This window comes from Hippocampus comes, unplaced genomic scaffold (assembly GCF_001891065.2).
Source record: "Hippocampus comes isolate QL1 unplaced genomic scaffold, H_comes_QL1_v1.1 scaffold9, whole genome shotgun sequence".
NCBI lineage: Eukaryota > Metazoa > Chordata > Actinopteri > Syngnathiformes > Syngnathidae > Hippocampus > Hippocampus comes.
In genome coordinates, this window is record NW_017805275.1 from 6685679 (window position 1) to 6701141 (window position 15463).

The 15463-nt window shown below is 42.1% G+C and overlaps 1 protein-coding gene across 3 annotated transcripts in view; it reads right to left on the bottom strand.

Annotated features, from left to right (window-relative positions):
* Window positions 1–6424: 6424 nt before the first annotated feature.
* The window catches only part of nsd1a (nuclear receptor binding SET domain protein 1a), a 28150-nt gene continuing 19111 nt past the window's right edge, over window positions 6425–15463 (bottom strand). For all 3 annotated transcript variants that reach the window (XM_019869836.1, XM_019869835.1, XM_019869837.1), the window contains exons 10-24: window positions 14328–14420; window positions 14056–14244; window positions 13877–13969; window positions 13303–13426; window positions 13007–13207; window positions 11920–12099; window positions 11570–11726; window positions 10505–10710; window positions 10313–10425; window positions 9966–10235; window positions 9760–9876; window positions 9118–9259; window positions 8932–9038; window positions 8202–8400; window positions 6425–7609 (exon numbers count right to left, since the gene is read on the bottom strand). In XM_019869836.1, coding sequence (XP_019725395.1) covers window positions 6873–7609; window positions 8202–8400; window positions 8932–9038; window positions 9118–9259; window positions 9760–9876; window positions 9966–10235; window positions 10313–10425; window positions 10505–10710; window positions 11570–11726; window positions 11920–12099; window positions 13007–13207; window positions 13303–13426; window positions 13877–13969; window positions 14056–14244; window positions 14328–14420 — 2928 coding nt within the window. In that variant the 3' untranslated portion in view covers window positions 6425–6872. The remainder of the gene's footprint in view (window positions 7610–8201; window positions 8401–8931; window positions 9039–9117; window positions 9260–9759; window positions 9877–9965; window positions 10236–10312; window positions 10426–10504; window positions 10711–11569; window positions 11727–11919; window positions 12100–13006; window positions 13208–13302; window positions 13427–13876; window positions 13970–14055; window positions 14245–14327; window positions 14421–15463) is intronic.

Genomic DNA, 15463 nt, shown 5'->3' on the forward strand with positions numbered 1-15463 from the left:
CAAGGCCGGCCCGCAATCCCAAGCCGGGCCGTCACACCAAGCCACGCTGTCGTTCCAAGCAAGGCCGTTATTCCAAGCCAGGCCAAGCCGTCATTTCAAGTCAAGCCAAGCCAATTCAAGCCGTCATTTCAAGCCAGGCCAATTCATGCCAAGCCAATTCATATCAAGCAGAGTCAAGCCATGCCAAGCCAATTCATGTCAAGCCATGCCAAGCCAAGCCAGGTCAAGCCAAGACCCCCGGGCCCAATTAAAAAAAAATAAAAATGTCAGGCAGCCTCCAAAAAAATGTAATAAAAGGCATTGTCAAGTCATTTCATGCCAAGCAAAAAAAGCCAAGCCCCCGCAATAAATGTCAGCCCCCCAAAGGAAAAAAAAATGCCAAGCCACGTGAAATGGTTTGAAATGACTTCATTTCAAGTCCAAGCCAAGCCAATTTAAGTCAAGTCAAGCCATGTCACGCCAAGCCATATCAAGTCAAGTCCCCTGGCCCCCAATTAAAAAAAAAAAAAATAGGACGCCTCAAAAAAAAAAAAAAAAAAAAACCCCCCGCCAAAAAAAAAAAAAGGCCACCCCCCCCCACAAAAAAAAAAAAATCCCAAGCTATGTCAAGCCAAGCCAATCAATTAATTTCAAGCCGTCATTTCCGGCCAAGCCAAGTCAATTCATTTTTCATGTCAAGCCAAACCCCCCGCCCCCCAATTAAAAAAATTCAGGCCGCCTTAAAAAAAATAATAATAATAAAAAGTCAGGCCGCCTCAAAAAATGGAAATGTCAGGCCGTGTCATTTCAAGCCAAGCCGTCATTTCAAGTCCAAGCCAAGCTGAGCCAATTCAAGCCGTCATTTCAAGCCAAGCCAAGACGTCTTTTCAAGCCAAGCCAAGACCCTGCAAAAAATGTAGCCCCCCCAAAGAAAAAAAAATGCCATGTCATTTCAAGCCATTTCAAGTCCAAGCCAACTCACGCCATTTCAAGCGGTGTCAAGCCAAGCCCTCCTCCAATTAAAAAAAAAAAAAAAAAGTCAGGCTGCCTTAAATAAAAAAATGTCAGTCCCCCCAATCAAAAAAATGCCAAGTTGGCTTGGACTTGAAATGGCTTGAAATGACTTCAGATGGCTACCTTAAAAAAAAAAAAATCAGGCTGCCTCAAATAAAAAAAATGTCAGCCCCCCCCAAAAAAATGTGAAGCCATTTCAAGCCATCTCAAGCCAAGTCATATCAAGCAGTCATTCCAAGTCAAGCCAAGCCATGTGAAGCCAAGCCCCCTGGGCCCCAATTAAAAAAAAAAAAAAAAAAAAGTCAGAATGCCTCACAAGCCCCCCAGGCTGCCTCAAACAAACAAACAAAAAAATATTAGGCCACCTAAAAAAAAGAAATGTCAGGCCGCCTCCAAAAAAATGTAATAGTTGACCTTGTCAAGTCATTTCATGCCAAGCAAAAAAAGCCAAGCCCCCGCAAAAAAATGTCAGCCCCCTCAAGAAAAAAAATGCCAAGCCATGTCAAGTCATTTCAAGCAGTGATTTCAAGCCATGTCATATAATTTCAAGTGAAGCCCCCCGTCCCCCCAAAAAATGTCAAGCCGCCCAAACAAAAAAGTCAAGCCTCTACCCCCAAAGAATTTCAAATCAAGTCCCCGCCAAAAAAAGTCAGGCCGCCTCGAAGAAAAACTAACTCAGGCTGCCTAGCATGTTTACCTATTTGAGCCAAATATTGTTTACTGTTGTAATCTTCATACTTCACAAATTCACATTGGCTTCTAAGTATATGTACATATTTTAATGTGAATGTAAAATTATAAAACCTTATCCAGTAACTAAGAACCAAAGAGTCTTGTGTTGGTGGTGTAGAAGGCAGGTCTCACTTGACTCGTAGGCTTTCGGTTCACGCAGACACCCTTTTGCTGGAGGTGATGACGGTGTAGCTGAGGTTTTAAAATTGGAGAAAAATATGCTGTGGGTAGTGCTAAGTTCATCTAGTCTCCTTATGAGTTGAAATTGTTGTCTGACAAAAATAATAAACTTTGTGGGGGGGGTTGTTTATTTTATTATTATTATATTTTTTTAGTGAAGAAAAAATGTGAAGCTCTTCCCGAGCTGACAGTTTCGGCTGTCATTGCAGCTTTCGCCTGACCGGTCAGTGTCAAGGCTGCAAACCACCCCCACCCCTCCTGCCTCCACCGTAAAAGAATTGTGTCAGAATTGATGGCACCATCTCAAACGAGCGCGGTACCACGTTCTCACACATTGGGGACGTGTAATGGGAATTTGACACATAACAGCGCTAAATAGAAGTAACTGTTCATACTATGAATGCTCTCCAATTATTTTGCGGTTAAGCAAAGGTACGGTCAGCATTCAAAAGTTGCATTACTCTGTGTAGCTGCTCAAAATGCTGATTGTGCTGGCCTTCACCACCTCCCAACAAGATAAAATGAGAGCACAAGACGCGGAGGGGGAGAAGGCTCCCTTGACATATCTGTGAACGGTGTACCTCCATGTTTTTTCCTTTTCTTTTTCTTTATTTAATAAATCTCATTTTTGGATAAATACTTTCGTTGTCTTAGTTTGCCTGAACAAGACAGACTCATTGCTTTAGAGGGCATTTTTATTCTGAAAAGAATCATCCCAGGTTGGATCGATCCATGCAGCTGCGCTAACAGGTAACTAACTACAGGTCGAACACAAATGCCACGACTGAGCAAAAATGCAATACAGAACAGATTGCTGCAGCTCACAGTGATGTTTAACAACGATGGGCAGTCTTGTAGCCACCACCACCTGTCCCATCTCATGACATCAGGTTTTGGACAGATGGGTTCCAGGTTTGGCTGCCGTGCGCAGATCCGATGTTGCTCACCGTGGTCCAAGGGATGCTCAAGGAGTTTAGCTAAATGCTCAGACGCATGGAAAAGAGGGAAGGTTGGTGCCGTCGGTCCACAACAACATGAACAAGATGACGTTGGCGCTTATTTCACTGTGGTTTAACATGAGGCTTTCTGATCCTTGGTGGGACGTTTGTCAGGGTTCACCGCTCGTCACGTCCAGCTACCATGACTCCATCTTGTCCTATCACAAGTCCAGGTTCCCTCCTTTCGCCACCTTGAGAACGTTATACAGAAAATTTTGCCACAGAACACATTTCCTGCTCTCTTCCAGAATTATAATCGTTCACTCCATCCTCATACGACTTGTCATTTCTGCAGGTAATCTATTCCTGGAAATAAAATGTTTTGTTCATTTGTTTTTCCTCTGCTACCATATACTTTTGAACGTGTTCTGAAATTTGTTGGTACTGCGATATTCCAAACAATCTTGCATGTAGCAAGTGTTTTATTGATTGAATTGTTTTTTAATTAAATAAAATAAGGGTAGCCTGGTGGGCCAGTGGCAAGTGCGTCGACCTCACAGTGCAGAGGTACCGGGTTCAATTCCAGCTCCAGCCTCAATGTGTGGAGTTTGCATGTTCTCCCTGGGCCTGCGTGGGTTTTCTCCGGGTACTCTGGAATGTGAGAGGAAACCGAAGAAACATGCATGGCAGGCTGATCGAACACTCTAAATCGGGGGTCAGCAACCCAAAATGTTGCAAGAGGACAAAAAAAAAAACCCCCCAAATATGTCTGGAGCCGCAAAAAAATAAAAGCCTTCTATAAAATTTACATACAGCATGTGTTTCCTTCATTGTATATAGGAGACTGGACTGTCTCAGAATTGTTTGTGAACACTCAACAAAGGAATGAATAACAAACGCCCCCCATCAAATTTATTTTGTGATTTCCTCGCATGATTTTATTTTATTTTTTTTGGTGCATTATTTTTTTCTTAGTGTCAGTGAAGTGATCATGAATTTCCATTTTTTGGAGGCTGTCTTTGAACGCCTCTTGAGTTGAATGAGAAGAGAGAAGGCACGGAGTCGGACGCAGACATATCTGTGGTTTTTTATGCTTTTGACAGTCTCAACAGAGTGTACATTTTAAAAAAACCAACACCACAGCTGTCCTTTTTCGGAGCTGCAACATGTATCTATATCTATTTGAGCTATATTAGCCGACTATCAAAATCTTTTTCCATTTTCAAAAATTTTTCATAAAGCTCCAGGAAGCCACTAGATGTCGCTAAAGAGCCGCATTCGGCTCTGGAGCCGCGTGTTGCCAACCCCCGCTCTAAATTGTCCCTAGGTGTGTGTTTGTGTGTGTGTGTGTGTGTGTGTGTGTGTGTGTGTGTGTGTGTGAGAGAGCCCGGATGGTTGTTCATCTCCGTGTGCCCTGCGATTGGCTGGCAACCAGTTCAGGGTGTCCCCCACCTACTGCCCGAAGACGGCTGGGATAGGCTCCAGCACCCCCCGTGACCCTTGTGAGGATAAGTGGATCGGAAAATGGGTTTCATGCATTATTGTTATTTTATCCATCCATCCGTTATGTTGTGCCCTTTCTTATAGCTGTTCTATCATTCTCAAAACAGCTGCAAAGGGCTGTATTGTATTTTTCATGTTTTGTTTGTAATTATTTGTATGAGTTCTAGCTGGATTGGAGGGTGTTTCCCTCCAGCGGCGCACCTGTCTCGAATCATGATAAGCCTTGTCTAAAAAAGCGCTTGTGAAAGGCAAGGAAACAAAAATCAGCTCGACAGATGGAGAATTATTTCTTTTTACGACGAACTGAGAGTAGATTTACACAACAAAAATGCTAACTCTCAAAATGAGAAATCGAAGCTGAGTAGACGTTCTTTAGCTACGTGGCATGAACCAGAAAGAAGTCAACACTGGGAGACAAAGACTGCAGGGGAAGCTCAGCTCAGTCATGTTTGATCACTTAGGAGGATAGTCAATGACAGAGCTTCCCCTGCAGTCTTTGTCGTCATGTTTGATCACTTAGGAGGATAGTCAATGACATGTACACACATAAAAATGCATGCCTTGCAAGAGTTCAGGTCTTAATTGTATGTACACACATTTTTTTATTTCATTTTTATTTCCTCTCTGATATATAGGCTAATTGGGACCTGGTGAGTGTAAAAACAAAGAATAATCATTTTACATGATGTGACGTCCTCGTAAGTGGACGCCAGGCCCTTGTAGTCCAAAATTTAACATTGGACATGACGTTTTGGGTTGTCAAGACTAACCTCCTGGGACCTGGCGTCCACATGTGTGTAAATATGCGGTACAATGCGCTCAACTTTTGTTCCGAATCAGCTTCTTATTACTGGTTACGCAACTCTTATTCATTCTCGCAACTTCACTGTGCTTTCAACTGTGTGGACGCTGAGCGTCGACCACGCAGACGCTGGACGCTCAGCATCCAGAGAGTTCAGTGTAGGTTGTCCCAATGCATTGAAACGAGACGAGTCATTGGATAAATGAGCGTCCAATGGGCGGGACAGAACCAGCAGCGTCTCTGGGAGTCTATGGACAGTGGGCGTTTATCGGCTGGCCAGGAAGCTCAGCTTTCTGCATGATGATTGGATGATCTGTCTGAGGCTGAATCACTTTTTGATTGACAGCGAAATGAGCCAATCACCGATCTTATGGTGAAGGGATCATTTTCATTTTTTTGAAAAGGAACGGAGAGTAGAATTCACGTATAAATAAACGGACACGTTTCATGATGTACAGTGATCCCTCGCTATTTCGCGGTTCGTTTATCGCGGCTTCAGTGCATCACGGATTTTGTCAAACATATTCATAATTTTTTTTCTTTTAATTTCATATACATAGAGCAACATATACAGTACTGTACTACATGTGACTCGCTGTTTTGCTGACTTTCGCAGCTTCTCGCAGACCGTTTGCGGACTTGTATATGATTTTTTTTTTTTATGTTTACTAATCGATTTAAACATGTATAAGTTAGGTTAGTTTATGAATAACAAAATACAGTATACAGCATTAAGTCAGGTCAAGTACTTCAAAATTGACTTTTAATGGTATACATGCATGTAGATTTGGCCTTATAAATATTATGTACATGTACCTATATGGAGGGGGGGGTCGCTACTTCGCGGATTTTCGTTTATCGCGTGTAATGGGGACCAAAACCACCTGCGATAAACGAGGGATTACGGTAGGCCGAAATTGAGCTTCCCCTCCTTGACACACCAGCATCCGCCACTGATTATACACACACACACACACACACACACACACACACACACACACACACACACACACACACACATACATACACACAGTTTTTAAAAAAAATGACAATTTATGCAAATTTAGTATAATTATGTGTAGAATTTTGCGGATTTGCCTGCTCCCACCCCCAAATTCCCCCTTGTATGAATAGAATCATAAACGGCCTAGATGCAACATATTTATATTTGTATTGCCTTGGTCATCAATCTATTGATTGTGAGACTGTATATAAACTATAGGAGTATTTCGATTTTGTTACTTATTAAAAAAAATAAAAAATGCTTGTCTCAGACTTCAATGACTCCAGTGTGTTTATTTTTGCAATTGGGTCAAATTAAAACATGAAAACAATGACATGAGAGTGTTCCAATGACCACGCTTGCTTTTTTTCTTTTTCTTTAGACAATGTTAAAGACGGTAATGACAAAATGCCCTTGTGATTAGTTTTGTCAAATAAAAAAGAAAATCTTGATCTTTATATTTAAAAATGTCTTTAAAAAGTCAGATGTAAACAATGTGTAATAGAATGCACAGCTGAACCTAGATGCACCAGACACAAATAAACAAATATCAACAGAAGTAAAAAGAAAGCGTAAAAAGTAGAAACTGAGTGAATGTGCCCCTTAGGCATTTGCACCGATACGAATCCCAGTCAGTGCAGCTGTCTGGGATAAGAAGGCAATATTGCATTTGAGTAAAGTAGGTGACAATGTGTCACTTGTCATCATCTTCTCTTCTGCCCTAGACATCCTCTTCGACGTCTTCATCGCCAGCATCTTCTTCAACATAATCACTCCATCTGCCATAAACGTCCGGCTCCTCCTCCTCGAGACTGCCTCCGTACAACGGCTCATCTTCCACTAACTCTATCTCTCCAACATCATTATCATCCGGTTCATCATCATCTTCATCATCATCGTCGTCATTATCATCATCATCATCTTCATCATCATCCATGTCGCCATCCAGGTCTACTTCTACCCCACACACCTCTCCTTCTTCCATCTCGCCATCCTCGCTCTGACCCTTGGAGGACGTTGGGCTGGAAAACGCTTTCTCTTCAGTCTCGTCTGTGAGGTAAGACCCGCTGGAGGGGATGAAGCTTGAGGTAGCCGTCTTTGTGTTTATGTAAAGACGAGGAGGAGCAGGAGGAGGAGGCTTCCAAGTGGCTGAGCCAGCCCGACCACCATGTGAGGCATCGGGGGAAGAACCTACAGATCCTGCAACTGCAGAAACAGCTGGCGCAGCAAAGAGCTTTGAGGCGGTCGCGCCTGGCACGTATTCGCGGATCTCGCCTGGTTCCAGGGGGTCGGGCCCGCAGGGGTCATGCTCACTGCAGGACAGCTTGCCATCCAGCTTGGAGATGAAGAGCATGCCATCGAGATGTGCTTTGCAGAATGAGCTGGGGCACATCTCACAGAATGAAACCGCTTCTCTACTGCAGATGTCACACTGGTGCCATGGACACTCCCATCGACCTGAAAATGATATTATGGTCATTTATACTTTTTATTTTGCAATAAGATGACATTGTCATTGAATGGTAAAATACATATTGGTCGAAAATGTAGTTTGCGTTGTGAGCCACAAATTAAGGTAAGGGATGGGAGAGGGTTTACTGCACACATCTAACAGAAGAATAACAGTGCAGTTCATTAGGGCTCCACAATTTATTCAAGTATACGGCTCCAGATAGATTCAGTACTTAAAAAATGCAGTCGATATCATTGTTTCAGGAAAAACGAAGAGTTGAACTGATAAAACCAGAGATTTGTGAAAAATGAGCGATGAAACTCAAATCGCATTATCAAGTGAGGAAAAAAAAAATCTCAAAATTTTTTTGGGGTCAAAATAATTCGGCTTCACTGTTGTACATACAGTAACTACATTCTACATAAAACTTCTTAATAAATACAAATAAAAACACTATTTATTTACATTCTCTTTTGTGTCTTACTGCTTTCATACAATATATTTTTATTTCTCAGACCTCTGTTAATGTAATCAGTAATGAATTCCAGTAATAGTACACGACAGCCAACCCAGTTAACGTTTGAAGACACTACTTGCCTGCAGGTCTCTTGGCCAGGTTGAGACAGTCAGCGTGGTAGACCTTCGGGCAACCGGGCTTCTTACATGACACGATCTGGCCCCCGTCACCGCAGCTGAAGCACTCATCCTCCCTTTCTTTCGTCACCTCTTGCTTGGATTTTTTCTTCATGGCCCCTCTCTTCTTCCCTTCCTTTATTTTTTCCGCTGGTGGCTGGTTCTGAACAAGAAGGACAGTGGAAAGTCATTTTGCAGATCATTGATTAATTTCCTCTTTTCAGGTGAGGTTACAGGTAATCAAGGACACATGTACTGTTCATACCAATCGGTCGTTAACTGTTGTGCGGTTGTTTGGGTAGACACACGACACAATGGAATTACACTACTTGTCCACTTCTGAATTGGATGAGACATTTTTTCCACAATACCATAAAGGGTATGCACCACTGAGCATTTACTGTAGTTTGTGTGGAGAGGCGAGTGTGTGTGCGCATGTGTGCTCAATTGCTATATTTTAAGAACGTCCAGTTCATAATACTGGGGCATATATCATTGATATTTGTTTTTGTTATTTGCTATAATAACAGTGGTTCAGACACATGATATTTTGTGGCACACGGTTTTGTGGTGAAATTCTGCATTCAAGAGAAGCCAAAAAGATGGCAAAAATAATGTTGCAAAGTTTAGCAGTCTGAAGCTGCAAGCTCCTAAACGAAGGACGACTGGTATTAAAAGGAGTTGGAATTTTTACCTTTGGTCGAACACCAAGGAAGCCACTACAATTGGGTGCTCCACATTTACAGGCCGTTTTGCCATTGCCAAGACACTCGAGGTTGTAGTTGAAAGTTAATTCCACACCTAAAAAGGACACCTTCTGTCAGTACATGACTCAGTATCATGCAAACTACCACAACGGGTTGCAGATTGTAGCTCAAACCTTTTGGGATGTCTTGCAAAGCAAACAGTCCCACGCGGGTGTCCCCATTCACAGTCCATTTCTGAGTTTCACAATTTGGCTGGCAGCTGTGATTCATGAAGCGAGCCTGATTCCCTTTGGGGCCTGCATCGATGATTCGGTCCTGGCATTGAAAGGCAAAAAAACAAAACATTCACAATCAGAGATATGACTTGTGTTTTGTGATCCATTTATTAGCATTTACCTGACAACTATGCTGTTGCTGTTTCAAACATATGTGTCTCCAGGATCCAAAACATGTAAAATGCTAACACCTTAAAGCTATGTTTCCGCCGAGAGGTACGGTTCAATTTATAGTACATTTTATCATTGAATGGTTTGGATTAGGTGAAGCGTCAACCAGACAGACAGTGTTCTTGTTGCCAGTTAAAGTAAGATGAATCCTCCTCCTATTGTAATTCAGCTACTTTTATTCTTGACTGGTGGTTCCTTCCCATGTCATTCATTTCGTGGAAATCAGAAGAAGAAGGGATTTTTTTTTTTAAATCAAGACAGCAGTGAGCCTATCTCCACAAATATAGTATTCCACAGAAGCAAACTGTATTGCTTGTTGTAATTTAGGGTTATGATTAACTTTTGTGGCCATCGGGGTCAGAATCTTACCTTGTCTAATGTCAGCATGTAGAAGTTAAAGATGTCTTTTTCCTGAGCATATTTGATTCGGGCCCGACATTCTTCTTCATCTATCACCTCGCCCACGTATTCACTCACAAAAGCTCCCTGTGAAGACATATAGTGATAAGAGCAACTAGAAGTGAGAGAGAGAAAAAAAAAAAAACGTGAGCAGTGGCACTTCATTTTGGACCCACCTTCTTGATGTCGGACACGCTGCGCAAGCCCCACCCACGCGACAGTGTCCTGAATATCTCGACAACCGTGTACTGGCGTTTTGTGAAGGTCTGGTTCTGACATCGCTCCCCAGCAGCGCAAACTTGAGGATGGCACTCGTACAGCAGCATGCGATTAATGCACTCCGAATCCACGCCACACGGGTTCTCGTCTGACGCCTTACAGTTGCAGCGTGGGACCTCAGATAAGTCAGCTGTGATGATCTGTACCTTCCCAATTGGCTTGTTGACCTAAGAAGCCAAGACAAGTGATTTGATTGACATTAAACTGCTGGTGACAAAGAAAACACCCATTGAGGAAAACACACCTTAATGTGTTTATATGGAGGAGGTTTCTTATGAATCTTTCTGTCCTCCTGAAGCTGCCTCATTTCCTTTTCGGATTGAAGCTCTTTGAATCTCTCCGCTGCTTCAATCAAGGCTACCAACAAAGACACTATGTTACTGATAACACTCCCAAAAAATGTCGGGTATTCAAAATGCACAAGAGCACATGTTACCCTTTTTATACACAGCGTCGGCCCCCTTGCCCATTTTCTCAATGTTGTGGGTGTCACCCTCCATGTAGGGAAACACACGGGCTTGGTAAGTCCATACAAAATCCTTGGAGCCAAAAAATTGCACCGGGAACTCCCCGACCTCGTGTTTCATCCTCAAGATGTTATTTGGGACATCTTTGGCCAGACACACTTCGGCAGGCCACCACCTAACAAAGCATTTGAGTTAGGTCTCATTTCAGAAATATGCAATCAGCGTCCATTATACTCACAATACTCAACGCAAGATAATCAATGCTTTTAAAAGTACAGATACGTCTACTACAGAATTCATTCTTTCACAGCTCATTCAAATTCGATCACCACCAGAACAAGAGAGAAAGAGCTGACTTTCCAAAACGATTTCTCACCATAAGTCGATATACCATATTGGCCCAAATATAAGACGGCCCTGATTATAAGACGACCCCCTCTTTTTCAAGACTCAAGTTTGAAAAAAGACTTTTTGGACACCAAATTCATTTTTAGACAGAAAATAAGTACAGTACATCTGAAACAAATGATTATAACAATATATTTGAGAGAAAAAGCATTTTATTTTGCCTCATTCAAATCTAAAGTGCAATCACATTCGTAAATGAATGGCTTCTGGTTTTTGAAATGTAAATTACATCATAACTTCTCCTCAGCTGCCGGTTAACCTGGCCGATCTTCGACCCACTTTTCTCCAGATTGTAACGACGTTTCTCCATTTTCTGTTGTCTCTTCTATTATTTTCTTCTCTTTTCCTTCTTACCACTATTTTTTAATTTTTATTCTTTGTGCTACCACTATTTTTATTTTTATTCTTCGTGGCAGGGGTTCACTTTGGCCTGGAGAGTCAAGTTCAGCATTCGCTTTAATGATATCTGGCGCCATCTAGCGTCGTGAATGGGTATAATGTCTAGACCCTGAATATAAGACGACCCCCACTTTTTCAGTCTTATTTCAATGCAAAAAACACCGTCTTACATTCGGGCCAATACATTATAACGTCTTGAAACTTGCTTCCAAAACGCTTGACCGTACCTGTAACGTCCCCATTTGACCCACAGTATGTCCTTGATCCGCGGCCTTTTTCCTGCTTTGCAATCATTGCAGAACCAGCTGCCTTGAGGCATCTCCATATTGAGACATTCCTGATGAAAAGCAGCAGGACAGGCTTCACAGCAAAGCAGGCTGCCTCCTGTAAAACCATAGCAAAAGCATTCAAGGCAACGACTGGATGATGCGGCGTTTTTAACCACGGCTGTTTTTGTTGACTAAAGGCTTTGAACTTTGATTTGAAACGGAGAAGAGGAATATTAAAAGAAAAAGACAAACTAGACCGATCCATAAACAATAGAGAGGAGACATTAAAAAAAAAAAAAGGGAACTACCTTCAGAGCACACGAAGCACCAGCTAACATTGATGTGCTCATGGTTCTTGCAGCCCTTCCGAGGAGTGAAGTGGTTTGGACAAAGAAAACCGTTATTGGCCAGCACCAGGCTGCCGGCTGCCATGCAGTTGTCATTAGCGTGATAAGCTACGGGGCAGCGCACACAGCGAGCCAAACGTCCTGCAAAGCATGAGAACAAAGAGCAATGTATTTATGAATTCAAAGGATTTTTTTTTTTTTTAAATGATCAAATGTGGCTCCAACAACTTTATCATCACAACATTGAGAATACAGCCACATGGGCTCAACCCAGCATCTTACATCACTCTAATATTGTGCTATTTGAGTGGATTTCCACAGCAACATCAGGTTTTTTATGCATGAAATAAAATAAAATAACTGATGGCGTCTGAAAAAAGGTGTCATACTTAAAAGTGGATGTATGGTTTGTATGTATGTAATGGTGCTTTGGAGCTTTATTATACCATTTTACATAGTCATATACTGCAATCTGCTTGAGGTATTCAAATTATTTGATGAAGATAACATTTTATTATTATGAAACCATTTTGAAAAAATTGGCTTGTTTCTGAAATTTTTTAATGATGTAGCAGTCTCACGAATTATCATGAATTTGTTGAAAGGAATGGGAATTTGCAGGAATAAGATGCATGTGCATTTGCAAATTCACACTACACTATCAGCGGGAATCTTGCTTTAATTTGAGAAACATCAATAAAGTATGGAGACCTGAAATGAGTGAGAGGTTGTGCATGAATGACAGGTAAGCAGTTAGGATGAGGACTATATAAATCTTAACAACAACAAACAGCTGGAGATTTTTTTTTTTAATCAAACCATTCCACATATTAATTGAAAGTAAGAATTTTCCATGGATGTCGGCTGAAAACCAAACACTTTCATTGTTATACTTCACACAGTAATAAATATGTAAAAGTTACGAATCCAACTCGAGAGGTTTCCCACAAAACCTCCTATGGAAAGTTTGCAGCTGATGACACAGATTGTGGAAATGGCTAACATTTACAAATCCCCAAACCAGATCACAACATATGAAGCTTCTTACCTTTGGAGCTGCAAGCATTGAGAGGACTGGCAATGTGACACGACAAACAAACGTGTAAGGGGCAGCGGAAGCTTTTGTTATGGCGCTGCGTGGCTGAGAAGGCCATGATGCAGTCAGTGTGATAGAACTTTCCACACAGGGGGATCATACACCGCTTCACGCCGTGACCGGACTTCTTACACACAAAGCACGTGTGAATACCTGAAATTGTAGCATAGGAATATTGTTCATTCACTTCAGCAAAAGCCAACCCAAACCAGTCAAAGCCAACTTAGAAAGACGACGCTCTCACTCACCGGAGGTGCACTGTTGGCAGAGAAATTTTCCCTTGGGCGCTGCAGACAAACCAATACACTGTGGGTGAAAGGCTCCATAACAGTGGCCGTCACATACCAGAAGGTCTCCTGTCCTCTCACACACCTACACAAAAGAATCATCAAATCAAGGCCATGCACCACCACTTACGAGTAAAGTGTCTCCCTTTTCCTACACACATCCGGCCGGCATTTGTCAAAGTGAATTTTGAATACGCTTTTTTTTTTTTTTCATTTATGATTGCTAAGAATATTCCAAAAAAATTTCCCACAACCACGAGCCACATCCTGGTTTTCCTTTTATGACAACTGTCATTTTGATGAACTATTGGTGTAGCAGTGGCTGAAGAAAAAAAGCCAAACAAATTGGGAGGAGGGTTCTAGTTAAAACTCATTCAATGCCACAGACATTTTTTCTTTTTTCTTCAAAGAATCCAGGCATTCAATCCCAGGTACATCTTTATTTACTTAAAAAAAAATCAAATGGAAGGGTAAAAAAGGGTGTGAAAATTCCGGGCGCTGAATGAGTTAATATATTTTAAGAGCACCATCTCACCTGGCAGACATTCTCCTTAAAGGAAACAACACCTATTTTCCCTTTGACATCCACTTGGGAACATGGGCTGTCCATCAAACTGGCATCAAGCACCTACACAAAATTAAGACAGAACCTTCATCTACGTGAAGTAACAGATGGACACCTGCTATTCTAAGTTACGGATATGACGTGAGCACCTCAGCTTTGGGAGTTTCGGTGTCTGTGTCATGTTTCTCTTCAGGGCTGCAGGGCATCAACTTGGCCTTCGGCTCTGGGGACTTGTTCGGAATGACAACCTTGACATCGTCAGCCTCAGAGGTTGGAGTGGTGGTAAAAGGTACGGAAGATGTGCTGGGAGCAGATTTCTCTTTCTTTACAGGCGCAAGCTGTAAAAAGCAAACACATTTTATTCAAGATTACTTAAACATCCTGTATAATGAACTTGGTAGTAGTTGTGACAAATACTGACCAGATGTTCCTTAATGTTAAGCTTCTGCGGTATCACAGTTTTCTCAACCAACACTTTCACTTCAGAGAGAACGTTCAGAGGGTACTTTGGCTCCTGTGTGAAGATACAACATTAAAAAAACACAATCAGACTGGAACTTCCAAGAATGGTCCTGGTCATAGAAATCTGGTCACATCATCCTGTTGACCACATGAAATGATCGATCTCAACAGCAGAATTATGTGATATAACAACAGAGCGAAGCATGTGTTCCAACGTCAGTCTCAGTCAGGGGTGCCCAACTTTTTTTGACCAAAGATTGACTTTTCAAGAAACCAACCTTTGGCGATCGACCCGCTACCGCACGTGCACACATGCCATGATGAGAAACAGCCAAAGAGGCCCCGAACATGAACGAAACAGAAAAATAAAGTCGATACAAGAGTTTGTAAGTTTCTAAGAAGGAATCAGTGCCCACCTTAGTCGAGACCTGATGTGGCGGCATGGGACGCACCAGAGGCGATTGCTCTAAGACTGCAAGGGAAGCACGGCTTCCCCTAAAACGTCCAAAAATTAGTGATCAAATACATGTGTGTACAAACAATTGTGTGTACATGTCATTGACTAAATATGCGCTACAACGCGCTCAACTTTTGTTCCGAATCAGCTTCTTATTACTGCTTACGACGTGACTCTCTTCTCATTCATTTCCGCAGCTTCACTGTGCTTTAAACTGTGTGGACGCTGAGCGTCTACAGCGTGGACGCTGGGCGTCAAGAGAGTTCAGTGTCGGTTGTCCCAATGCATTGAAACGAGATGAGTCATTGGGTAAATGCTGGTTTTGTCCAGCCCACCGGACGCTCAGCGTCTCTGGGAGTCTATGGACAGTGGGCGTGTATCGGCCGGCCAGGACGCTCAGCTTTTCTGCATGATGATTGGATGATCTGTCTGAGGCTGAATCTCTTTTTGATTGACAGTGAAATGAGCCAATCACCGATCTTTTGGTGTAGGCATCGTGGGAGCATTTTTCAATTCTCATTCTGTTCTAAATTGAACTGGAGACTTCTAATCATCTGAGCGACACTCTCTTTGTTGAAAACGACTAGCGACGAATTAATCTTTTATTTCTGATGGGTTTTATTGTAGTTGCTGTAGTT